At 42.8% G+C, this 26,849-nt stretch overlaps 2 protein-coding genes across 4 annotated transcripts in view; one reads left to right on the top strand and one right to left on the bottom strand.

Annotated features, from left to right (window-relative positions):
* AQP9 (aquaporin 9) overlaps positions 1–15,475 on the bottom strand; it is a 67,029-nt gene extending 51,554 nt beyond the window's left edge. For all 3 annotated transcript variants that reach the window (XM_006112465.4, XM_006112466.4, XM_075897325.1), the window contains exon 1: positions 15,170–15,475. In XM_006112465.4, coding sequence (XP_006112527.2) covers positions 15,170–15,271 — 102 coding nt within the window. In that variant the 5' untranslated portion in view covers positions 15,272–15,475. The remainder of the gene's footprint in view (positions 1–15,169) is intronic.
* A 32-nt stretch (positions 15,476–15,507) lies between these two features.
* The window catches only part of ALDH1A2 (aldehyde dehydrogenase 1 family member A2), a 103,458-nt gene continuing 92,116 nt past the window's right edge, over positions 15,508–26,849 (top strand). Inside the window, exon 1 of the mRNA XM_006112469.4 lies at positions 15,508–15,645. The gene's annotated coding sequence lies outside the window, so the exon portion shown is untranslated. The remainder of the gene's footprint in view (positions 15,646–26,849) is intronic.

Genomic DNA, 26,849 nt, shown 5'->3' with positions numbered 1-26,849 from the left:
GGGTTGTGGTGGGGACATGTCTAATCAGTTGTATGGGACAAGGGCATAGGCAGTCAGATCTGGGCTGAGGTTTGCCCACCAGGGATGGGAGTTGCCAGGCAGGAATTGAAATAATCACAAGGTCAGGTCCCAGAAACAAGAATCGGGGTCAGAGTCAGAGACTGGAGATCAGAGATAGTACCAGGATAGCACTGAGAGGCAGAAATCAGAATTGAAGTCAGGCTGGAGACAGAGATCAGGAGATGAGGCAACATCTGATGTTCCAGCAGGCCAAAGTCTATGGGGTTGCCTAGACAACTTCCTGGGGCAACCCCAGGGGGCTAAGTTGGATACTTGCCAATCAGAGGATACAGTTACTCTGGGTCTCCTGGGCATTGCTTTTTGCAGTACCTACTCTTTCACAGTGCTCCCTAGCTGTGCCTCTATATGGTCCCCCAGGCCACTGTGGGAATATCAGCCACCCCAGGTTCTGCAGACCTGGGTTCTACACCCTGGGTCCTAACCCAGTACAGCCCATAAAGTGGTGTTGCTTGCCTGGGAATGGGTATAGCTAGGTTCTCTGGTGATGTGCTGGTTTTGGGTGCACCTTTGACAACACAGTGGAGTGATCCATCCATGGTATAACTGTGCTAGAAATGTGACAGCTAGACTGGTGCTGCAGGAGTGCTATAGTGTAGGCACTTATTCCTGTGATGGGGTTTTTCTGTCACTGTAGTAAATTCACCTCTCCAAGACTGAGGGAAAAATCCTTCCACTGACCTCGCCAGATCTACACCAGGGCTTAGGTTAACCTCACAACGTCTTTCGGGGCATGAATTTTTCATATCCTGGAGCCATGTAGCTATGTTGATTTAACTTTCCAGTGCTGAGTAGCTCAGAAGCTGTCTCTGACTTCAAAGAAGAGAGGCAGTGAGAACACCAACAGCCCTTCCCGGGGGTTAATTCTGCTACCCTCTTCCAAGGGGCATAGTGGGCTGCAGGGCGTGATCTACACCTTGTTGTATCAAGGGCTGAATCGATTCCAAAGTTACATTTTCTAAAACGAATGCAGAAGGAACAGTGGCCATTTCTGACCTGCTCTAACATTTGACACATGGACATCTAGTCAATTAAAGAAAATTCAAAGGAGCATAGCTGTAATGCAAATCAGCCAACCAAAAATGCCTCACCACATCTCCCTTTCCATCCCACACAGCTCTAAAAATACCCCAAACCGTTTTTGGGGATTTTTTTAAACTCTGAAATGAAAGGAAAATCAAAGACTCCACTAGAATCTTTTGTATTATTGTCAAGCATGCGTGAATGTTGCTCAGCTACTGCAGTGATGGGCAGCATTATAAATGACAGAAAGGAAGAAGTTACAGGTCCTACATCTGCCTCTTTGTAAAACCACAAAAAGTGGCAGGTGGACAATCGCTTTATCCTGTCTAAAAAAATATTTTCCCTGTTGCAGTGTGAAGGATCTACACAAAGAGCTAAATAACTGATTCTGATGGGAGGGCGGGAGGGAGAGTGAGGGGGCGCGAAGGGAAGGAACAGTGAAATCGATAATGTGCAAATTGCTGTCAAATGCACCAAGTAAAACTGAAAATATAAAGAATATTTTTCTGTGATCTATTTCAATTACAGGAATCTTCAGTGTTGTTTTTAATAATAGTAGCTAAGCTGTTTTCAGACAGACACAAGTATCAAGTTGAAGGCGTCCCTTTGAAAGTTTTTTTCTTTGTATATTTTATAGTGCTCTTTCTTTTACAAACCATTAATTTGTAAAAACAACTTTGCTTAAATCATTATTTTCCATTTGACTTTCTGATTAGCTATTTTTATAATAAACTGTAAGATCTTTGGCGGGGAATAGGGAACATCTCTTTTTCTGTGTGTCTGTACAGCACCTAGCATGATGAAGCCTTGTCTACAACTGGTGCTCCTAAGCACTATAGCAATTTTAACAATAATAATGGAGTCATGTTTTAAAACAGCTAGTATTTATGGTCAGAGTTCTGAAAGAATTCAGAACACAGGATTATTTTTGAAGGGTTTTTTTTTTTAAATCCTTTCTGGAAAACCTCTAGCAAAGGGTACTTCTCATCTCCATCTTTTCCAATATCTATTATGTTTTGTCTGATATTTCAAATTTTCATGGTGCAATAAAAATGCAGTCTACTAGTTAAAAATGTAACTACTATAAAACCACATGGCTCTTTATCATTAGTTACATATTTAGTTATGTCCTGCTATTGCAATTTAATCAAATTTGGAGTAATAAGAGTGCTATATTCATTCTTCCAGAGATCTCCTGGGACACAATCAATATCCTTTCAGGCTCAAATGGATTTCCCTTCATTTGTTTTCATTATCCAATAAAATAAGGGGTTTGAATTAAAGTTGATCATTTAGGTAATTAAATTGTATGGACATAAACCCTAAAATAATTATCATTTTGGAACTGTTTCTTTTTAATGGCAAAAAACATGACTACTCAGAGGCAGTTATATAAATTTCATAAGGCTGTGGCAGAAATGTGTACTTTTAAGCTTTTAAAACACATGAAGATCTGGTTCAAATTGTTCTAAGCAAAATCAAATATATATTAGAAATATTGAGCTATAGACCATACTATGTTTTTAATGTAGTGTTTTAAATGTTTTATTATTGTTCTTGCAGTATGCTATAGAGGAGGAATAAGCTGTTAAATTGCTCAGGGAGACCGGAAAGATTTGTAGTCTCTCATATTTTACAAATTTAATATTGGCCTCTTCATTCCTGGATACTGAAATGCTTTTCTGCCCTAAACTAGGTAAGACAACCAGTTTGAACCAATTTATTTTGTGGAAATTATTTTCACATTGTCACTGGGTTTTAGAAATCCGGGATAGGGTAGAAAAGGAAAACACTCTGACAAAATTCAGGTTGTAGACCCTAACATGCAGGTATGGAGGCTGTCTGCTTCAAATGGGAAGTGGGGTACAGAGAAAAAAAGTGGAAAAATTACCTTTTAGCTTCTCAAGAAGAACAAGACTATATTAATTTGGTGTTTCCTTGCAAGTCTCATTTCTCTCATATTCTTGTACTCAGAAGTGTCTCTTTCTTTCGCTTCCTGCACCAACTTACACATAAAAGCTTTAAAAAAAGTAAAAGGGTGTTTAACCACAACAATGTGGGCTGGGGAGTTGTATCACCCAGACGGTAGTGTCTGGAGGGATTGTGCCTGCATAGAACAGAAGCTGGCCTGAGTGCTCCTGGGAGAGCAGTGCTTTAAAAATTCAGTGTGTACTTCCTCCAGGTGCTGGAAAATGGATGGGAATGCAGGACCTTGGTCCTACTCCCACATGAAGAATTGCACTCCTCTTCTGTTTGAATGTTGTTTTCATTCAAAAATAGGATACATTTTGTAAGCTTGAGTTTTTGAAAGGTAAATAGAACAGTGAGAAAAGATAGGGGAGTAAATCTCTTATTAGACCAACTTTTGTTGGGGGGAAGGGACAAGCTTTCTAGCTTCACAGAGGTCTTGCTTAGATCTGAATAAGGTAACTAGGGTGTTCAAGCTAAACAGAAGGTGGGAGAAATTGATATGCATAAGGGGTTCACCCCACTGTAGAAGGCCACTTAAAATGAAATGGGCAATTAAGGGCAGCTGCAGGTAATAGAGTGTGTTCCCAATTATTGTAACGAGCTTGTTAAAGCTATGTCTTTTAGCATCCAGCAAACTGCATCTTGTTCTTCTCTCTCTGTAGTCCACCCAAGGGTACCCATGTAATGGCTCCTGGCTGTCATTTCTGGGTGGAAATCTGACTTTCTCTCTCCTGAGTGCGTTTTTAAGGCAATTCCCTGATTTACACCAGTCTGATTAAACAGGCCAGTGGCTGTGCTTTGCTTTTTCTCCAAAGACTCTGACCAGTGTATTGCCTATGGGTTTAAGTTATCACAATGTTGCTTAAGGAAGCACATTTTTTTTTCTAAATATATCAAGTATATCAAAAAATTGAAGTTCCTATATGCATGCTAAATAGCTTACCAGAGGCCATCTCCTTCTCCAGCTAAGAGATCTGGCAGGTTTTAGTCCTTCAAAACTCACAACTGGGTTTTCCCATGGTTATAAGTTCATATCCATCTTAGATTCAGAACCAGAACAAAAACTGGACAGATTAGCTTTTTTCTTTATACTCCTCAGTCCTTTGAGGTTCGCTTGCTGTAGCAGATAACAGATAATGATGCTCTCCTCAGGGCTTAGCTTCAGCAGGCTGCATTTTTTACATAATGGGAGTTGGGGAATTTGCATTAACTTTTTCCTAGGGATTCCCTGGAAAATCTATGTATTGTTCCAGAAGTCAATACTTGCCTGGCATATTTTCAGTTATCTTTTTTGAACTGCCAGGTCTGACATCTGTCACTCCTAGCAGAGAGGTTCAATCCAATCCCAGCCTACAATAACACATACATTTAACACAGTAAGGCTTTTTAAGAATATGGCAGGGAATTGCTATATCTATCATAAACAATTTTAAGGATGGCTTAGAAATTAATTCTGCCCTTATGCAAGGGAATGAACTATATGTCTCAATAATTCCTTCTAATCTAAGTGATTCTATTATTTTAACAGCGTATACTGATGGCAAAAGAGTGTAAATGGCCCAAATTTCCAAAAGAGCAACCTCCAAATTTTTGCACCTGCAAAATTTTTCTTTTGAAGTTGAATTGCTAATATAGTTTAGATTATTTTGCAATTAGGCTGGGAAAGGAGGCTAAAGTACTCAGAAATATGCATGCCATTCAGTGCCGACTTTCCTGGATAATGTGATATCTTCACAGAGGACTCTGGGCCTCTGTCCTTTGAAAATGTATCCCAGTTTGCTTACTGGTACCCCAGTGTTAATTAACAAGAACCAATGAGATGGAGCTGCTGGTATTGCAAAGATGAATTAAATTTCCTTTTTAAAAACTTTGCACAGTACAGAGTGTTTACAGCACCCGAAAAAATAAAATGTCATATACTGGAAAGCCTGACTACCACACTTTTGCACTTTGGGTAACAGGAAACACAAAGGATTTCCTGTAACTTTTTTAAAACTTATTTGCTGTGAAAAACACTTTAGCTTTGAAAAACATTAGCTAATCTTCCTTCCAGTTCTTCCACTTCACTGCTAACCATTCAGCTCACTTAGAAATTAAAGCTATTGTGAGGTATGAACTGCTGCTTGGAGCAGAAACCTAATTTTGATAAAGTATGTTAAATTATATCCAGAAAAGTGCCTCTGTAAAAATATCCCCCGTACTCAGCACAACCTGGTGCCTGTGTGTTGTCCTGTCTTCCTTAGTGATAAAAGTAAGGGATGTATTTATTAAATTCGACTTCTGTTCGAACGTGGGTTCAATAAATTTGAGAGACAAAGAGGGATTCTTATTTGGCTTGTAGGTCAACATGATTGTCAACAAACTTCCAGTTCCAGAATCCATGTTACTGGTAAGTTTGCAGGAGGCAGAAAGCTTTCTAATCCAAGCCCAGGCTGCATTTGTGACATTGGCAGATAGGGGAGGAAAAGAGACATTTCTAACTTGTAAAATGCTCTGGAAGTTCAGGACCACGTTCAAATCATGACTGGGTTTTTGTGTGTATTATTTGTACTACAGTATTGCCAGATATCATACTGCACAGAATTCCATGACATTTTAGAACCACTTTTCAGAGTATGTCCATATCAGAGGTAAACAATGCATAGAACATTGCTCTAAAGGGTGTTGCCTTAGTAAATGATATATCAAAATTTCAGTTATAAATGCATTTTAATCCTTCATTTATAATCAGTTTTTTTCCTCATTCATGACTAGCCCATCATATTTCAAATCCCTTCTGATGAGCTAGTTACATGGAAATAATCAAATGATAACAGGTAACTAGGTGGTTATGAGAGGCCAGTGATAACTATTTTATTTATCTCTCTATGTATAAAAAAAAGATTTTCCTGTGGGACAACAGAGTGTCACTCTGCGTCCTGAAGGCTCCACCCTCCCATGGCCTCCCTGCCCCAGACACTGCTCAGGGACAGCAAAGCTGCCTGGCATCCCAGCCTGGGCAGATTCCGCCTCCTGAAAGGCTGCAGCCAGAGTTGAGTGGGCAGGACCCTTCAGAGGCAGAATCTGCTCAGGCTGGGCTACCAGGTGGCTTTGCTGATCCCTGAACAGTGTCTGGGGCAGAAAGTGATTCCAGCCAGGGTCTGGGTGCCACTCCAGATCAGCCTACTGCAGGGAATGGGGCTGTGATTGTGCCACCATCATTATTCTGATTTCTGAGGGGAAATCCCAGGTAGAGCCTCTGGGGCAGCTGGACCTGGGAACGTTGGGGGCCCTCCCAGTGGCCAGAGGGCCTGAGGCAGCGAGCAGGAGCAGACCCACAGGGGAAGTGGCACAGAGCTTGGTGGCTGAGGGGAGGTGCTGGCTGCATGCTAGGCCAGCCTTGGAGGCCCCCTGCTCAGGGGAAGCAACCACTGCACCATGCCCCCTTTTGTCAGCTACTTGTGGTGCGTGACCACGTATGTAGGGCAGGCTGAGCTTTGGCTCACTGCCTGGGGACGAAGACCACAAAGCCATGCTCCTCCCAGGTGGGGGCTCTCAATCCTCTCCGGCCTAGGTAGCTGCTTCAGCTGGTACGAGGCCCAGGGGGTGTGGCCCACTTGCACTGGGAACAAAGCCAGGCTCCATGCCCCACATCTCTGGCTGCCTACTGCCCTATCCTTTGCCATGCCCGGACTGGCTGCACCAGCACCAACCCACTCCGGTGGAAACTGCTGCTGCAATCTGGCAAACCCTGAGGCATCACAGAGGGGAGGCCAGCAGAGTTCAGAGTGACTGCCAACATGGCTGAATGGGGACGAGGTAAAGCGGGGGGGGGGGCATATGCCTCTGCATGGTGGCGCCTGGAGACCACCCCTCTCACTGCATGGCTCCCCGTCCCTCTTTCCATCCTCCATGTGTGTCCTCAGCCCCTCTCCTACTCCCTCTCAGACTCCCATCTCCATTCTCAACCTGGCATCCCAAAGGAACCCCCACTCTTTGCCCCTCCCTCCAGCTTCTTTCTCGGTCTCCTTTCTATTTCCTCTACCCACAAACACCTCCCTTTTCCACTTTAAAGCACCCCAGCAATGGCACCTTTACTGCCCCTTCTCTCCAGGAAACTGCCCAGATTCTGCTGTCACAGCAACCAGAGCAGCCTCTCCTCAGAAATTTGGGCCTGGTACCACTTCTTTGTTGCTTAGGTTGCCTGTTCATGGGAGGGGACAGGGTGTGCGCAGGGAGGGAGGAAAGGGGATAAGGGTGTATGTGGGGATAGGTGGTGTGGTAAGGGGGAACGGTGGGGGATATAGGAATGGAGACAGGGGGATGGGCAGTGTGGGAGTGTGGGGGGGGTGGTTTAGGGAGGATGGGTAGGTGTAGAAATGGAGGTGGGGGTAGTGATGGAAGGAAGGTGTTGGGGGGGTTAGGAAGGATGATGGGGTAGGAATGGAGACAGGGTTATGGGGGTGTAGGAATGGAGAATGGAGATGGAACTAAGGATGGAAGGAGGGGGATGGGAAGGGTGGGGGGTTAGGGAAAATGGTGGGTGAAGGAATGGAAGCAGGGGAATAGGAGTGTTGGAATGAAGGATGGAGGTGGGGCTAGGAATGGAAGGAGTGGGGTGGTCTGTGGACCATAGACTATTTTATTGGCAGCTGGGGCAGGAGTGGGAAGGGTATATGCAGGGGGTACTGACTGGCGATTAAAGGGCACGAGCAGATGGGATGGGCCAAGAGTGTTTGGATAGAGGGGCCTGTCCAGGGGTGTGGTGGGTGTGAATAGAGAAGAGTGCGAGTGACTTGGGGCCATGGAGAGCACAGCTGGGCTCAGTGCAAGATTAACAGGCTCTCTTGAAAGCAGCCAGCTAGAGGGGGGATTGGCGAGCGTAGCAAGTAGGGGTTCAGCCCCCTAGTATCTTATAATTCACAAAAATATCTCTGAACCCTCTCATTCAATACATAGATACTTTGTGAGAAAACTTAAATCATCTTTGATTTTAAAAATATAACATTAGTAAGAATGAATTCCATAACGAAGGCTAAATATCTTTCATTTAATGAATAGAAATAAATAATCATGGTGTAAACCTGCTATTATCCTATTAACAGCACTTTATGAGGGCTTACAATGCATCTTCACTACTATGGATCTGCAATATAGAAAGTTGCCATTCTTAATATGCAGAAGTTCATGGGAGAAGGAAAATATGAAGTCAGCTAAATTGTAATGGGTTCATTGACTTGATTGTGACTTTATCAACAGTCCAGGAAATGATTGATTTGTAGCTTTTTTCAGATAGGAATAAATGAAGACATAGTATTTTGGGGCAAACCCAGCAAGGAATTTATTTACAATAGACACCCAGGTAGGGAGGGGGTGACGGGCGAGAGTGGTGAATGCAGTAATGAAGTGCTTGCCATTTGAAAATAAAGTGAAGATGTTGATGAGCACAGGATAAATAGACCATTGGTCATTAGTCAAACAACCACTGCTACCAGAATTCCCACAGCTTGTGGTAGCCTCGTGGGCTATATGTGTGCACTGGAAAGGTTTGATGACAAAAGTACTATTGATGTGCAAAAGTTGCCTAAAGTAAAAAACAGTCAAACTGTGTTTCTGTCTCCTGGTGTCGACATTTTGTGGCCACATTTCTAGCACTCTGATGACAGAGCAAAGCAATGTGGGTAAGCATCCCACAGTACAGTGTTGTGGGAAGATAGAGTTGATCGTGGCTCTGTGAGCTCTCCATGCTAAGGAATATCAAAGCAGCACAGCAGTCTCTCCAGCTCTCCCTCTGCAGCAGCAGAGCGGGGGTACTCCAATGATTTGTTCTTTGTTCCTCAAATGGAACAGCTCACTCAGCTGTCAGATACTTCCCACAGCTCTGAAAGGGGAGAGGGTATGTGCCTTCGGGGCAGCAGAGATCACAAACTCTGAGCAGAGCCATCAGGGCAGGCATTGTAAGATAATGGCAGAATCCAGTTCTCTTGACCAAACAAACAGCAGAATCCACACTGGCTCTTTGTCCACAATAAAGGGAGGGGAAAACACAAAATCTCTCATGAGTCGAAATTTTTTGTTGCCAAAACTGGATGTTTTTCTGGACAAAATTTGCATTGCAGTATAATCGCTCTAATTGTTTTGTCGCCAAAAAGCAGTTTTTGTAACCAAACGTGCAAGTGTAGACAAGCCCTTTAACACAACTGGTGAATCAGATCTCCGCAGACTGCTGTTTTTATGCACACAGAAACACCCATTCATTTCAATGGGTGTTATGCATGCATACATTCTGCAGGAGGCGTTGTGACTTCAACCACAGACATAGGCAGTGCAGCAGGACATCAGCCCTCCTAAGTCCACAGCTCTATACTCTTCAAAGTCAAGTTTAAAAGTATGCCTGCACTGTGACTGCAGCAATTTGCAACACACATATCCAAGCTAGCTTTAATTTAGCTAGCTTGGGTGCCAACAGTAGTGAAGTCATGGCAAGCTTGAATGGTCTGTGTTAAAGTCTATCCATCTGCATCTTCAATGGTCAGGTACCCAGTCTAGTTTGGTTAAAGCTAGTTTGGGTATGTATATTGCAATCACCCCTCCCCCAATTACAATGTAGATGTACCATGAAACATATACATCATCATCTATAAAACACAATGCAATGTTCTCTGCCATCAGTAGGAGGCCACAAGCAAACAACACACAAGCTATTTGTAGAGAGCGCCTGCACAACAGCCACCCGCTTACCCTGATATGGTAAGTGGAAGCTTGTGTTCTACTTTAGCAAGCAAACACACTCTGGCCTACTTGCCTCTTGGACTCCGGAGTTGTTGGTTCCCTAGCCAGTTTTTTTGGGAAATTGCTTTTTAACAATAAACATTCTCTCGAGAGTGAAAGTTAAAACCGAAAATACACGATGCTCATGGGTACAAGTGAAGGAGGTCGCTCTCTTTGGAACAGTTCACTGCTCCAATTCCAGCGTGCTTCACTGATGTAAACTGGAGTAAGTCTGACTTAATACTAGAGCAGCACATCAACACCCCTGTGGTGTCTGTGTAAACGCACAGTTATATGCCGCATTGATGCAAGACAGCTTTGCACTGATGTGGCTTTAGAAAATGGTATATAGAGAAAAGAAGATTTAAACCAGAGAGGCAGACTGGCTCCATGCAGACCCCTAATGAGAGAGCTACTGGGATCAGCTGGAAATCACATACCCACCCCTCTGCTCCATTGCTCTGTTATGTTGGGTCACTGTCTCTGTGCTGTCTCTCCTTCTAGCCAAGGGTCTCAGACTCCTGGCCATGTATGGCCCAAGTACTTCCCCACTCTGGCCTGCAAAATATTTTGAAAGTTATTTAACCAGGCCCATGTGGCTGCCGGCCTAGGAGAAGAATGGGTGAGTTAGCTGCACAAGGACTCGGCAATTAGCAGCACTGGCCCCACCCCAGACCCCCAGTGCCCACATAGTCCCAGCTGCAGAGGACACTCCGGAGTCCTGGAAGCCATGCCGGCTGCCTCTGTCACAATGCAAAGCACGCTGGCCAGGGAGCGCTCAAGCTGATGTTCTTCTGCAGCCAGTGGGCTGGCGCCTGAGGATTTTGCTTTCAGGTGTGCCAAGTGGTGGCAGGGGATCACAACATGAGGACATGGCTGGGGCTTTCCAGGGGGAAAAAGCCCAATTATCAGGAGGTTTGTGATCAAAACAGGAGAGTTGGCATCACTGATTTCTAGTCAGGTTCATTCAGTGGTGACTGATGATAGGAGAAACAGGGGAGTCACCGGCCTGTCTTTCCCTGTCCCCTTAGTCCTCCCCCGTCCTGTTGCTCCACCTCTCCTCACTTCTTCCCAGCACTCCCCAGAGCGGCACCGTGCAGGCTGGAGATGCTCAGCTTGTGCCTTCCCCGCCGCCGCTGCTGGTGAGTGGTGGGGCGGAGGGGGAGCCACGTGGTGTGGTGCAGACCCCAGCAGCCAGCACTGGCCCTGCCTTGCAGGTATATGTTGCCACGTGTGCACCCCCCTCCTTCACATTGCCAGTGGTTTCACTAGTTTCACAGCTTACGCCTATGGATGGATGGCACCACACATACCTCCCGTGGGCCAGAAGGATGTGCTGGTGGCGTGGAATTAGCAGCCAGAAGCTACTCTAGTCCCACTGCACTGCTGCTGGGGGAGGCAGCTCCCTCCATCCCCGGCGGGTTTTATATCACCTGGAAGTGGCATGCAGGGTCCGGGGATGCATGAGGGGGGAATGCATGGGGCAGCAGGCAGGGCCAGAAGATGCATGGAGGGGTGGTGCAGAATGCATGGAGGACCCTCCCCCATAGCTGTTGCCAGAGGGAGATGCCTGCTGGCCTGCTAGGAGGATTTGAGGACTGGCATTATATCCTAAGGTAAAATGAGTTTGAGACCCCTGCTCTAGCCCTGTGGAGCTCAAGGAGGAAAAGGGCCACAGGCTTTGTTCCTTTCCCACAGACCCCACTGTGTGAGGCCTGCAGCCAGCTGCAGGAACCCTGGCTGTGGGGTGCCAGGGAAGTCTCACTGCAAGGGAGCTGTCTCTGTGTGTGGGAGGTTGGTATGGGATGGGGGGGTACACACAAATGAGTGAGACTCCCAGATGCCATACAGAAACACAGGGAACATCCCAGAGAACTGGGGGGAGCGGGAGTCAGAACCCACAGACAGTTTTGGTGGAGTGCAAAATCTACCTTAATGAGAACAGGGCCAAATCTCAGCCAGAACTAGACTGATCAGGCCTATACTGTGGTTTCCATATACTGCGTGTGCAAAAATCACATTACACTGCACCTGCTGTGAAGAAAACAGGTGTCTCTATTTTTATATATGTGCTGCAAATGCTGCCGCCACACCATAACTGGGTGGGTTAAAGATAGACTTTCATCTTTAAAAACTCATTGAAGCTACACTGAGACTTTAGATGCTGCTAACATACGGTACATGTAAAGCCACCAACTCAAGTGTAAAAACAGGGAAATGAACATTTCAGACATTAGCAAACAATCTGGAAACAGAAATCTTCAGTGTCATGCACGCTGCATACAGCACACATCTGCTAGTATAGCTCTGCCACATAGAAACTGCACTAGTCCAAGCTGTTTTTTTAGAAATTGCACACGTTACCCTTACTTGATGAAGTGCAATATTTTCACTGCCTGTGTACGGCAGGACCACTCTAATTTTAGTCCTGGAGCACAACGAGAGCAGCATTCAATGAGCTGGGGAATACTTTAGAAACTGAGGGTGAGAGCAGTCCTCTCCCCATGTGGCAGAGGGGTCTAATACAGGAGTAGGCTACACTGCGGGCTATGACCCTTTTTATATAGGTGGCAATATCAGTTGACTTATATGCCTTCATATCCATCCATCCCAGTGGCTTCCTATGAGTTTGTGGTGTGCAGTGAACCCCTATGAAGGCAGGCGTTGGCACAGGGGGTATGAGCTAGCTAGCTGTGTGTGGTGTCCTCAAGGCCTGTCCTCAGTGGAGCCACACCAGTTCCACTGTAGGCAGAACCCCCGTGGAAGGGCAAGTTTTGCCTCATAACCAATTTCTACTTCACCGATATCCTGAAATGAATCCTATAATGTTTTCACTCTTAATTTTTCAGAGTTTGAAAAATAACGTTGCAAGTCTGAGTGAACTTTCAGACACGGTAACATAAGAATATATAGCAGTCCAGGTTCAATGGAGTAAGCCTCTCAGAAGAACGGGAGCCAAAATAGGATTGCTTTGCCTTTGTGTGGGGTGGGGGTACTACATCTTCTCAGGTTCAGTGGGGTTGGAATCTGGAGGCCTTCCACCTCTAGGAGAAATAAGTGACTGGCCCAGGTATTATTTTTTATTTGTATTATTCCATTAAATCCCAACTTGGTAATCATTGAAAGCCACTGCAATATCTGGCCAATGGGAAATCAATAGGTGGCCTTAGCTCATTTCTAGGTGGCTAGGACCTACAAGCAGCTCTCATCCTACAAACAATCCTCACAAGTGATGTTATGTCTCCAGGAAGGCTCTGGATGGAACAGAATAACTGAACTGTCTGACTCTCACTCTAGATAGGCGTAAGGCATCTCAGTGGGACAGTGTGGAGCTGCTCTTATTTCTGCTGTCCACCCCCACGCTGTCCCTGCTCTTCAAAGATTTCTGTCTCCAGAGTTATCAGTCATACCTTTTTACCAGCTCAAAATTAAATCAGTTTTAATATTTTTTTAAAAGTGAACCATGAGGTGAGAGATCCTTTTGCCAGTCAGATGCCATTAAATCATGAGGCAAGTCAATGCAGAAAAGGGAGCCCCTTGTTACAATAATCCTGTGCTGTGGATTATTTCAGAAAATCCTGTGCAGTCAAAACACTAGCCTAGCTTCTTAGCAGATTGCTGATTGCTCAGCTATTCAGTTTTGTCTGCTTGTGGGCCTTTTCAGCATTATCCAAGGCTGAAACAACTTTAAACCCAAAAAAGGGAAGTAGATTGTGAAATGTAGTCACGTTGCCAACCCCACGATAGTTTGGTGTCCTTGTTATGCTACACAATAGACTGTAGGGTTGCATTTCCTTCCACTCTTGCAAGGCAGAATATTAAATAATAGCATTTTCTGTGCTCATCTACACTGGAATACATTTTTTTTCACTTATACAGGTTGATCAATAGAGGGGGGAAGAGGAGGATTTTGTGGTTAAGACAAGGCTTGGCATCAGGTGATCTGGGTTATATTCACAGCTCTGCCACAGACTTCCTGGGTGGCTCATATAACCTCTCTAATCACGCTTCCTAATTTATAAAATATTTTCCTTCCTGATGAGGTTATTGTGAGACTTAATTGTTGTTAAAATACTTTGAGATTCTTGCATCTGAGTGTCTTGCTCTGATAAAGTATAGATGTGTTAGAAATGTAATGCCTGTGTTGGTTGGGTGAAGTATGATAAAGAACGTCATTTTCAACACTTACATAACTACTGGGATTCTTCCAGAAGACAGGCTTTAAATCTAGCTGACATGACTACAGATTTTAAAAAAATACACTTTTCCATGATAGTATTATGTCTGTACCTAGTTTGGGGTCTTGGTAGGTCTTTTTTATTTTTGTTTGTTTTTAATTTTCTGTTGCAGTTTCACTTTGATGAAATACTCAACAAAACCACAAGACAGTTGCATTCCATCTACAAGAAAGCAGGGGGGAGGAGGGGTTAGAACTAGTAATCTAATCCCAATCGTCTCACTGAATTCTCTCTTTAGTAAAACACTAACTTACTCTGTGTCTCAGGATACCCATCCATAAAAAAGAATTCTCAACTCACAAAGGATTAATCAGTGTTTGGAAAGCATAATATATTCATTATTGTATGTGCTTTTAGAATAATAATAACCTTTCAGTGGGTCTTTGTGAATCAAATCTACTTTGTGTTCTAATTTTTAATATGCAGAGATACCAAAAAAAAATTTTTTTTAAACAAGAAATAAAGAGGTAAAGCATTTTGTTGTTGTGAATAAATAATGGAGAGCTCTTATATTTGCCTGAAATAGAAAATAGTTGCAGATTCCAGCAAATTTAACAGTGTAAGTGCTACAAACAAAATGTGATAAGCTTTCAAATCCCTGAGGATTCAGGAATGCAAACTGCCATCATGTTTGTTAGGAATCACAGGCTTAAATCTGGGGAACACAGTAAAAATATGCCTATATGGGCAATGTGGTTAGTTGGTCAACACAAATGAAACTCATGCATGAGAACTGAGAAATTCCTGATTTTTTTTTAAATAGAAAAGCAGGATTATTGAAATTTATTGTTCACATCTGCATATTTTTCAGAAGTTGATAGATCACTAAAAACCTATTCATCTATCAAATGAAAGCTTTAACAGATAATTGTTAAGTTCTTTCAATAAAAATTGTAGTGTCTATATTTAATAGTCATGAATAATTATTTCAAGTGACTGAAGTAATAACACACTTACATAAATATAAGCAGTTAGTTCACTGCTGTGCACTATTTGTCAGTCAGTGACCCATGCTAGTTGTAGAGTACAAGGTAAAGCAACACATGCCCCCTTACAAATACTGTCCATCATTAAATTAGTGGGAAGGAAGGAAAGCAGCTGACACTTACTATCAATACAAATGTTCCCAGGAATTCTGACAGAGCTTCTTTTATAAAGCTGTTCTTCAAGGCAAATTTCTCCTTGAATGTTCTTTTGCTTTTCCCGTTCATTTTTTGGTTCCTCTTGTTGCTCTATCATGCCAGTTATGCACCAACACGCATCCCTCAAATTTACTTTGTAATCATCTCTGCTTCAGCTGAACTTTGACACTTTTACTTATACATTGAAATATGAGATTTTTGACATGTGTACAGCCAGTGAAATCATCTGACTGTGCAAGCCCTGACTGGATCCCCTCAACATGACCTGATGATTCATCATGAGTTTTCCATCCTGTGATATCTGAGTTTGCTGGCTTCTATTTATATTAGCAGAACCAGATAATACTGGAAACCTCACAATCAGAAGCTAATGAACTTTTTTTCTTCTAATTCCAGTGAATGGATTAATCATTGTCTTTCCCTCAAGGCTACCTTTTACCAAGGTAAACTTTTGTATGTTTATTTCCCCCAAAAGATGAGAGAGATTATATAAGCTGCCAAATGTGAAAGCAAGCCCTTGGTTTTGCTCCTGTTTAGGATTTAAGTTATGCAGTTGTTGGACATATGAAACCTTTCTGCAAGGGAGGCTGTGCCAGTGAATGAGAGCTTGCCAAAGACATGTGCTCTAGACTTTTTTTTAAGCATATTCTGTAGTTTAGAGAAATTTCAGAAGCTAATGAAGAATGCTTCTTTAGAAGTGCTGGGATTTTGTGTATTCACAGACTGATTAGTAATATGGACTAAACACCTTAATTCTCTAGTGATTCGAGAACCCTGTTTATGAGAGAGAAATGAGGCAATGTAGGTGCCTTTAATGAAATCTGCCTCAGTCCAGTGGCTTTCTATTGTGCAGTCTGGTGGGACACTGAAAGAGAGTCTGTGCCTCCACAATGCTTAGCTTAATTGCAGTCCCTATGATGAAATAAAATTGATGAGGGGCTTGATACTGCAAGGTATTCAGGAACTTACTTCCCACTGACTTGAAAGAGAGCACCATACAGGATCAGGCCCAGTGCAGAATAATACTCCAGTGAAAAATTATCTTCTTCAAAAAGTTATTAGCATCTTGGTTGTTCCTATCAGATGCAGCACTGACTCAGTAGACACTTTGATTGACTTTATCAAACTGACACATTGTTTTAATCTGTTTGGCTTTGTTGGTATTAAATGCAGTAATGCCAAGAACTTAATCCTGGCAGGGGACTTCATGGAGATTTGTGGATGCTCGGGGCCTGGCATTGTGTCTAGACTGGTCTTTTGGATCCCTCATGTATATTTACACAGCAGTTAGATACAGTTGGCTTGCAGCAGCTGATTCAAACTCATGGGACTTGGGCTGTTCAACTATGGTGTAGACTTTAGGCTTGAGCCCAAGTTCTGGGACCTTGCAGAGGGGGAAGGGTCACAGAGCTGAGGCTCCAGCCTGAGTCTGAATATCTCAGAGGAGCTGACAGCCTGTGAGAGCCCCTAGGCAAGGTTGGGGGAGGGGAGCAGCTCTGTGCTCCCTGAAGGGACGAGGGCTTGAGTGGAAGGGGCAGGGACAGAGCAGCCATCCTTCTGCACTGCCTGGCTGGGAGCCCCGGGCCCGTTTGAATTATCAGGCCCCAGGGCAACTGTCCCTTTCCCCGCACCCCCACCCCTATCAGTGGGCCTGGAATGTCCACACGGCAATTAAAGATCCCTAAGCTTGAACCAGCTAACACGGGCCAGCTGTGGGTTTTTAATTGCAGTGTAGGCATACCTACAGATTCTGCAGTTCCCACTGGCTACAGTTCCACTTGTGGGTTAGATGTCCTGGTGATAAAGGTGTCTACGCCTAGTTTATGTCTCCAGCAGCACTGTATCCGTTGGGTATTAGGTGTCTGAAATATCCTAGTGTAAATCAGACTTTGTAGAAGGCGTCAGCACCTAGCAGCAGCAGGAATATAGGACCTGACCTAAAGCTGACTGAAATCAGTGGGAATTCCCATTCCCATGAACATCAGTGGATTCTGGATCTGTCCCATCCAGAATGAAGGCCTCATTCTTCAGGATTAGGGTAAGGGTAAAATGTGCCTTTCCTTCGCAGCAGTCTACTACTTCAATTGCTTCAAGAGAGTGATTCCAGAGATTACTTTGGTCCTGTCTAATCGTGGGGTTCAGTGTGGTTATAACCCAATGTATTGAATTTTGGGACACACGCATCACAAAGCTGCATCACAAAGCTACATGTCCAGGATATTAGTTATTACAGCATGTAAAAAGGTACCATTTTATTATAGCCATGAAAGAAAACGACTTGCATAATTACATGTGTAAAAAACTGCAGCAGGTTCCCGATGACATGTTCATTACAGCAAGAATGTGGTGAGCACAGTGTCTCGTCCCTGAAAGATGAGTCATAAGTGGCGTACTTAAGAAAAGTAGTTGATTAAGATGAATGTTCATAGCAATTTTTTCTCTAACACAGGTCTAGAATGTGGCATGTATCCATAGCCCTGAGTAGGAGGCAATGCAGACCTGCTTTGCTCCAGAGGTGTATTCTTTAATATTTGCTTAAAATTGGCAGTTTTCACATATATTCGGTCCATTTAAAGTCACTGGCTAGAATCCTTGCAGAAAGCCGATATAAAAGGGACACCAACAAAGCTGTAGTGAATTCAGTTTATTGTGTGACTTAAGTGATAATCATAGCAGGTTTATTTCAAGAATTCTTCTGGTTCTAACAAATATATAGATGGCATGGAGGGTGCGTGGCAGAAAGGAAGAACATATGAAATATAAGGAAAAAGAAATACTATTAAACATTTAAAAACGTAATTAGAAATCCGTGCAACCCACTTTTCCTGTTATTGCTCCTTTAGGCTACGTCTACACTGGCATGATTTTCCGAAAATGCTTTTAACGGAAAAGTTTTCCGTTAAAACTATTTTTGGAAAATTGCGTCTTGATTGGCAGGACACTTTTCCGCAAAAGCACTTTTTGCGGAAAAGCGTCCGTGGCCAATCTAGACGCACATTTCCACAAAAAAGCCCCGATCGCCATTTTCGCGATCGGGGCTTTTTTGCGGAAAACAGTACTGTGCTGTTTACACTGGCCCTCTTGCGCAAATAATTTGCGCAAGAGGGCTTTTGCCCGAACGGGAGCAGCACAGTATTTCCGCAAGAACACTGACGATCTTACATGAGATCGTCAGTGTTCTTGCGGAAATTCAAACGGCCAATGTAGACAGCTGGCAAGTTTTTCCGCAAAATCAGATGATTTTGCGGAAAAACTTGCCAGTCTAGACACAGCCTTACAGTATAGGGCTGTGGTGTCCAACATGCTAGCCACTAGCCACATGTGGCTATTTGGCCAGTTGAGTGTGGCTAGTTCACTATAGCAGTAGTGGCTACTCCTTCAGGGCTGGTTGGATACTACGAATATTGAGAGTTGATCAGAGACACCATGATTTTTGTTTTCTGTTGGTCTTACTCATTCTCACGTTTACCAGCTTAGCCCTGAATACAGCGTCATACTGGTAGGAATACTGGCAATACCCAAAAGATGACATGATCATCCTTTAAGACTGCGAGGGGAGCTTAGAACTTAAAAAGTGACAACTGAGATGGAACTCCCCAGATCTGTGAAGCTCTGCACCATCATCTCTGAACTTCAGTTAATCCCGGCTCATTTGTAAAGGTTGATATTACTGCAGAGAGGTGAGGGGGTCGCACATGTGCAGAACAGAACAAAGAGACTAATGCTCTTGGCCTGTAGCTTATTGATTTTTGCTAATGATGTTTCATCTGGACTTGTCTTTCCAATGTATGTAACATCTATAGTTTAAGCATACTTGCATGAAATTCAGGTAGTCGAAAGCAGGGAGGCCAATGTTGTTTTTTTTAAAGGGAAAACATGTCTACAGTGTTAATGTGACCTCCATTTGGATGTGCCCATATTTAACCTCAGAACTGGGCCCCATAAATTGTGTCACTACATTCATGAAATCTGCATAGAACTACTTTGGCGCTCTCAAGCAGAATAGGAATGAACAAAGGTTATATACAAACTGTACGATGTAAGTGCTAACCCCAACACAAGTAGGGTGAGCAAGATTATTAACATACAACACAAAACACCTTTCACGATTTGTATTGTACTATGGGTCAAATTCTTCCCTACTATAACTCTGTTGGTTTAGGTGAGGAACCCCAATAGCAAATAAGCTGTACTTCCTGTCCATATGTCATTCGCCTAACTTACATTTTCATAGAAAAATTACTATACAGTCTTTGAAAGATGTTCTCTAGTAAGTGAATTATTACTGCTGGTGTGGTCAAAGAAAACAACTGTTTTATGATGAAAACTCAAATGCAGCATTACTGATTACCTAAGAATACCTAAGACAGGGCTACTCAACACATGGCCTGTGGGTTTCAGTTTGGGATTACGCGGGTGGGAGTTAAAACAAAATAGTAGTCTTTTGTTGATATGCATTTTAGTAGTTAAATTCCTGGACTGTAATTGCTCATTAAAAGTGCTGTCAAATGGGTGGAAATTGGGTAAATATTGCATTTTATTAATATCAACAGAACTGACTTAAATGGGGCCTGCGTGTTGTGTAGTCTTGCGTTAATCTTTGTATTCATGCCTGTCAGTGTGAAAGAAGCTATTTGCATATATTTGCATTTATATTTGCATGTATCTGCAACCACACTTAAGTTGCAGCCCTTGGCATGTGCTGTGAGTATCACTGTGGCCCTTAGGGCTTCCAAAGTTGAGTAGCCCTGACCTAAGAAATACTTTTGCAGACCATCTTTCCCTCTTTGTTATCTCTCTCCATCTAGCCTCTGCTATGATCTCTGATGCCTAAGTGTTAACATATACTAGATGTAGAAGTAAAAGAGCCCCGATCATAGAAGAAACATCAGCTCTTTGGAGTGACAGATCTGAAAGAGTCCTATGAATTCATGTTATTTACATTAGTATACACTGTAAGCATATTCCACACTGGCAGTAGCGTTAAGTGCCTGATTCAAAGGCCACTGCAGTCACTGGGTATTCTGTAAACTCTTGGGGCAAAGCCCATGTCTCTTTGGTCTGTAAAAGGCTGAACACATCATCAGGTCTCAGGAAATAACAAATAATGATAACATTTTCGAAGCTAGAGGAATACAGCCATCCCATTTATTGACATGGTTTTAAGGAACATACCGTGGGGCAATTTTTATGCTCATGTATATGACAACTGTGCAATGTTTCATTGAGAATGTGTGCTCTCTCAGATGATAGCTCTCTGTCTGAAATAGCATGAACAGATAACATTTCACACTGAGGGGCTGGGCAGAGTACAGTACTGGGCAGAGTACAGTAGTGAAATGTTACTGTGTCGATGCCCTTGTTTCAAAATGTAAGAGCAGTGAAAATGTTATATGGCTGTTTTCATATCTATGCCTATATTATACATGCTATTAAACATTTAAAATGTTAATTAGGAATCCAGGCATTCCACCTCTCCTGTAACTGCTCCTTTACCATATAGAGAACTGGTCAGATGATACACCATGATTTTTGTTTTCCATTGGTTTCACTCATTCTCAGGTTTACCAGCTTGGCCTGTACGCAGCATTATACTGGTAGGAATACTGGCAATCCTCAACAGATGACATGAGCATCCTTCAAGATTGTGAGTGGAGTTTAGAACAGGGTTAATGGTGGCTTTTCCTTAAACCTACTGGTTATAATACTAATATATGCTCCTTTTGTAAGTTACACTACAAGCAGCTCTATCTTACTATATGTGTGTGGGAGAGAGGTGTGTAAATCAGGGCAGATTTGGCCAATGCCTTTTAAGAGTGGACTGACATTGTTCTGCCCAGCTCCCTGTACATTTTCAGAGAAATATGCTCTGCTTTTCAGAACCATTAAGGCACATGAGCTTTGCACTCCTTTATCTGCAAGAACAGAATATCACTGGCTCATTTCCCATTTTTTTATTAATTTCAGACCACTGAAGAAAAACACTTCAAAAGGGAGATCAAGTGGGTGTTGCTATGAAAACAGAAGGTTTCTCGGTAAATACGTTTGTGCTTCATGAAGAAGCAAGGGAGCCTTAAAATGTTTCCAGTGGATTTTTCTGAGATAAATTCTACAATTTTCTAATCAGAATGGGATGCATAATCAAACCCTTTTACCGCAACTAAATTCCTTATGATAGCATGAGCCATAGACCTTGTTATGGCTACTAATAAGACAATAAAGATTCTAGAAGGGCAATGGATCTAAGCCTACTTAGTGTGGACTATTATGTTAAGAAAACATAAGGGAGGTGAGGATTTGATTCCATCTCCACAAAAACAATATAAAATGCTGCCTTTGGCAAGTAAATCTTTGACAATGGAAAAGGTAGAATCTTTAGCAGGGCAACAAAACTTCCTCCATTTGAATTGCTACCCCCTTCCCTTTACGTTGTGAGTTCACTCCCAAGGCCACCCCTCAGCCATACCCACCCCTTAGATCTCCTTGCATCCAGGCATTGCCTTTTGCTTCCATTTGCCTACTTCTAGCATGTCTGCCCTGCAATTGAAAACTCATGGCTGGCTCCTACAAGCTGATGTGGGCTCATGGATCTGAGGTCCTCTTCTATCTTTTGATTTCTGTCATCTCTCATAACAATGTCATTCTATACTAAGGATGTTAAATATCGATTAATTTACTAGCTGAGTAGTCAATGGAATTTCCATCGACTACTCGACTAGTCGATAGGCATTTCCGCATTCCTCCTTTGAAATGTACAAGGGCCCCCAATAGGGCACCAGTACATTTCAAAGGAGGAATGAGGAACTCCTCATGCAGCCTGGAGCCAGCGGGAAGTCCCGCTGACTCTGGGCTGCACGCGGGCATGCCCACTTTGAAATGTACAAGAGACCCCAGTGGGTGCTCTTGTGCATTTCAAAGTGGAAGCTCCCGCTGACCCCAAGCTTCATGCTGCACTGCCTCTTTGAAATGCCACTTGAAGTCTGGATTCCACATGGAGTTTCCCCAGAACCTGGGGTCAGCTGGGGACTTCCCAGGTAATCCTGGGCTCTGCACAGTTTGAAATGCTGCCCTGGAACTCAGGATCTGCTGCGGAATCCCCAGCTGACCCCGGGCTCCATGCGGCTGCCACTTTGAAATGCCGTGGCAGCACTTCAAAGGGACGGCACTGCACAGCTGAGCTGGGAATCAGCTCTGCAGCACTGCCCCTTTGAAATGCTGCCTTGGCATTTCAAAGCAGCAGCACCGCATGGAGCTCAGTATGGGATCTGTGCAGTGCTGCTGCTTTGAAGTAACCCCTTTTCCTCACCCTTCGCTGCCTCTATCTGATAGAGACAGCAAGTGTGGGGGAGGGGAGAATCGACTGGTCAACTAGTCCTTAACACCCTTACTCTATACCATGGCTCTGGACTCTCCTGCAGTCCACTACTCGGTGCCTATCAAGTGAGATGCTTCCTGTCCTGCTCTGTCTAGGTGCTCTAAATCAGGGTTGCCCTCCCACTTCATTCTCTCCAGAAATCCCAAATTCAGAATAATTCAATTTGGAATCTCTAGATTTCCTGTCTCTCCAGAAACAGAAAGTTGCCACTTGGGTTTGTTGTATAAGAGTGAATCTGTCAGATGCAAGAATGAGGGCAAAGATCAGGAAATTGTCCAATTCACACTGTGCAGATTGTACATACACTATGCTCTTAGCACTCAGGTTTGTTTAATTGAAAAAAATGGCTCTGAGCTTCATAGCATGTTCTTTACAGGCTGTATAAGTAGGAACACTCCCACACAGAAACCTGCTGTTGCCCCAGTGCTGTATCCATATTCATTAAGGTATAATGAATCTATTAATTGAATATGTAAGTTCAGTTAATTAGATATAAGACTTATTCCTTTAGTTTAAAGGGTAATAATAAAAAATTTAAACTGGCAAACCAGATCGAGCATTTAGAGATGATAAATGTGAACTGGAAAGTGCAATATTCCAATATGAATTAGTTAATTGCATCCGTTCATTAGGTGATATACATTAGCAGAAAGGTCAGTCCATTTGAAGCTTGATGTGTTTTTCAAATAGTAAATTCAAAAAAAGCAAATTGAAGAGAAGTTCAAAGTAGGCAGGTAGGTTTTATATCTCACTCAGCGTAGAGTATGTGGAGTCAAGAGCACATGGGACATAACCACATCGTTGTTAGCACACACTTTACAGAGCAGTGACCCAAGATATTTTCCATCATCACCCTCCCTGTCTTAGTTTTAGTGATGCTCTGGTGACAACAGTTTATGTGGCTCTTCCTCTGCTAGACAGACAGAGGTCACCCACACAGATGGCTATGGTCTCTAAGGGTATGTCTGCACTACCACCCTAGTTCGAACTAGGGTGGTAATGTAGGCAACCGGAGTTGCAAATGAAGCCCGGGATTTGAATTTCCCAGGCTTCATTTGCATCTCGCCGGGCGCCGCCATTTTTAAATGTCCGCTAGTGCGGACTTCGTGCCGTGCGGCTACACGCGGCACGGATTAGGTAGTTCAGACTAGGCTTCCTATTCCGAACTACCATTACTCTTCGTGAAATTCAAATCCCAGGCTTCATTTGCAACTCCGGTTGCCTACATTACCACCCTAGTTCGAACTAGGGTGGTAGTGTAGACATACCCTAACAGATCACAAGAGACCTTCCAATTTTGAGGCTACTCCTCTTGTGCCTTTCATATCAAGCAATGCTGGCCTCCATCTGAACAATCTACTGGTACATCTGTGCTGAGAACATTATGTTTAAACCATCGACTTAAAAAGATAAAACCAAACTTTGCAACTGACCTCTCTTTCTAATATGGGCCAAATCAAAACCACAGACTCCAAATCCTCTAGGCTCGTTCTGCTTGCACCAATCTATGGGTTTGTAGGTAACTGAATAATTTGTGGCTGGACTAAAATACTTTAGCTTTTGGATCAGATTAACGGCAACAGCTAGGAATAGATCTGTGCACCATGAAATGGACACTATCACAAGTTTGAAAGCTGATCCACTGATCTCATTTCATTTACAAGTAAAGATTATATCAGATCTAGTTTTCTTTACTGGGGCCTGGTCTACACTAGGATCTTAGTCTGAAATTAGCCCCCCAAAGTCTACTGTCTAAGCGATGAGTCCACATTGCCAAGCCCTTTATTCCGGAATAAGGGGCCATGGAATTTGAACTCTGTAATCCTGCTTTTCACAAGGAGTAATGCTATTCCTGAACTTGTAAGTCCCAAATAACATTAGTGTAGACACTGGTGCCACTAATTCGAATTAATTGACCTCCAGGAAGCCTCCCACAGCTCCCCAGAATGCTTCCTAGGGCTCCGAGTCCAAGGCAGGCTCCGTTAATGTAGACGTGCTACCTTGGACTACATTTGATTCTTTCCCATAGTGAGGACATGGAACTTTGAATTTGTAAAATTGGGTGCTCAGAAGTCAAACTTAGTAAATTCAAAATAATTGCCTAATGTCGACATGGCATGGTAGTTTCTGGATTTCCAAAGGCCAGGAATCATTGCTGATGACTGACATCACCATCTACTTTGGATTCTATATTAAAACCATTAGTGTAAAAAGTAAATCAAAATACAAGTTTGTTTTTGTAGCATTTGTAAAACTTAAAACAGTTCCAAAAATCCTCATTAAGTAAGTAGGACTATAGATGCATCATATTCATAAAGTGGATCCCATTTGGTACGTAAAATCTTTCTATAGTGAATTAATATTTCTTTATAAAATCCCTGAAATAAGTTTGGGTGCTGTTTTACACAAACTGCGTCAAGCAGGAGCCTTTAGAAATCTTATTTAGGAGAGAATTAGGACTGTACTTTTATCTGGAGTAAGTACTGAGATCATTCTGCATGCAACTCAAGGAAGATAATTCTTAAAATATTTCAAACAGTAAACCTCTCTCAAATCATCAGTTCTGGAGACATTTAAAGAAGTGATTCAATTAAGCTGGTGGGGAGTGCTGGGGGAAGGGAAGAAAGTGCAGTGCTATAATGTGTGATTTATTTTTGCAGATAAATTGCAATACCAGTTTCTGTCGAAGAGCATTTGCTGCCATCATGACCAGTAATGAAAATACCAGGCAATTACTACAAGACACTTGAGGCTGAAGCATTGACTATATAAAGTTCAAGTTTTAAAGTGGAAATTTGATCGGAAAAGTGACTTAGGGAAATGGCTTCTTGGTCTTATTTATTTTCCAGTTCCTATTCCAAAGCATATTTGATCCGTTTGCCAAATTAATTTTTTTTAACTGCCAAAATTGTAACCTGAAACAGATCAGCCTATATCTTGTTTACTGTGCAAGTCCATCAGCACCAAGCATTACCTACAAATAGCAGTCTGGTATTAGATTTTTCCTGGCAATTTGGTTGATGAATTTGTTCTGTTTTTATGCACTTATGTTGAATCTGTGCAAAGATTAAAAAGAAAACAATATTATTCCAGAAAACAAAGTGCAGCATTACAAAACATTGTTTTCATAGTGCTTTTCTGTAGCTTTGGGGTGATTCAGTTTGTATAGAGTTAAATGGTGAGGGAGCAGGTGAGAAATATGAAGAGATGAGATATTTTCAGATAAGATTTGAAAGGAGAGAGAGAGTCAATGAGGCAGGGGGATACAGAAAGGCTCCTTCAAGATGGCCAGAGATGCAGAGGAAAATGCTCTCTCTTACAATGGTAACGTTACATGGAGTCCAGAGATGCTGGCACTAGATGAGTGGAGGAAGTCCATAAAACACACTTGTATCAATCTATGGGAGTCTTTGAAAACGGGAAGATCTATTTTCAATTTGATCCTGAAATGAATGGGGATTTAGTAGTGTTCTTTGTAATGGTTTTTATAAAGAAATAGACAATGTAAAATACAAAAAGGTAAATGCTTTACCTCTTGTATGTGTTTCCAAATACCAAGCAGAGTTGTTTGAGTAGCAGAGTGATATGATCAGACTCCTATGTGTGTGTGTGAGAAGTGATGATAAACAGTCTAGAGCTGCTAGGGAAGTCTAGGAGAAGATGTTGGGAATTGAAATAGTCCAGGATCAAGCAGATGAAGGCATAAACAAGAATCTCAAGAGCCAGGGAGTACCTATAAATGTCAGCGGTAGTTCAGTATTTATGTATTCCTTGTTATCATCTAATGATAGTAGAATACTATTACACATCAGTTTATTTATGTATACTTAGTGAGCTGTAGCTGAACAAAAGCTAAGATGATGCAGGAGCTCAAATGGATAATGATATTAATGAAACTCCTGTCAGAATTATTCCCAACTACAAATCCACCTCGTTGGACATGATTTAGTAGGCTTGGTTAGTTATTCTATGTCTGAGAGAGATCTCATGACATACTAACTATGGTTAGCACGAGAACATATATGAGACTCTGCTACCTTTCTGCCCCCTGATCTTGAAGACAACCTGGGGCACATTTGGCCCCTTTGGGGCTGCTTTGCCAGACCAGGAGCTTTGTAGCATGGATTACTTTATCCATACCGCCTCCTACCCCTAACATTCCCTGGGAGTAGGGGAGTAGGTTATGAAGAGCTGCTATGCTGGCAATATACTACCCTGGATTTCTTTATATGAATGATCATCAGAGGCCCCGTAAGGGAAGCATTTCAATTG

Source organism: Pelodiscus sinensis, chromosome 14 (assembly GCF_049634645.1).
Source record: "Pelodiscus sinensis isolate JC-2024 chromosome 14, ASM4963464v1, whole genome shotgun sequence".
In the NCBI taxonomy this organism is placed as follows: Eukaryota; Metazoa; Chordata; order Testudines; family Trionychidae; genus Pelodiscus; species Pelodiscus sinensis.
The sequence above is the reverse complement of the archived record's forward strand: the minus strand, read 5'-3'. Positions and strand labels throughout refer to the sequence as shown.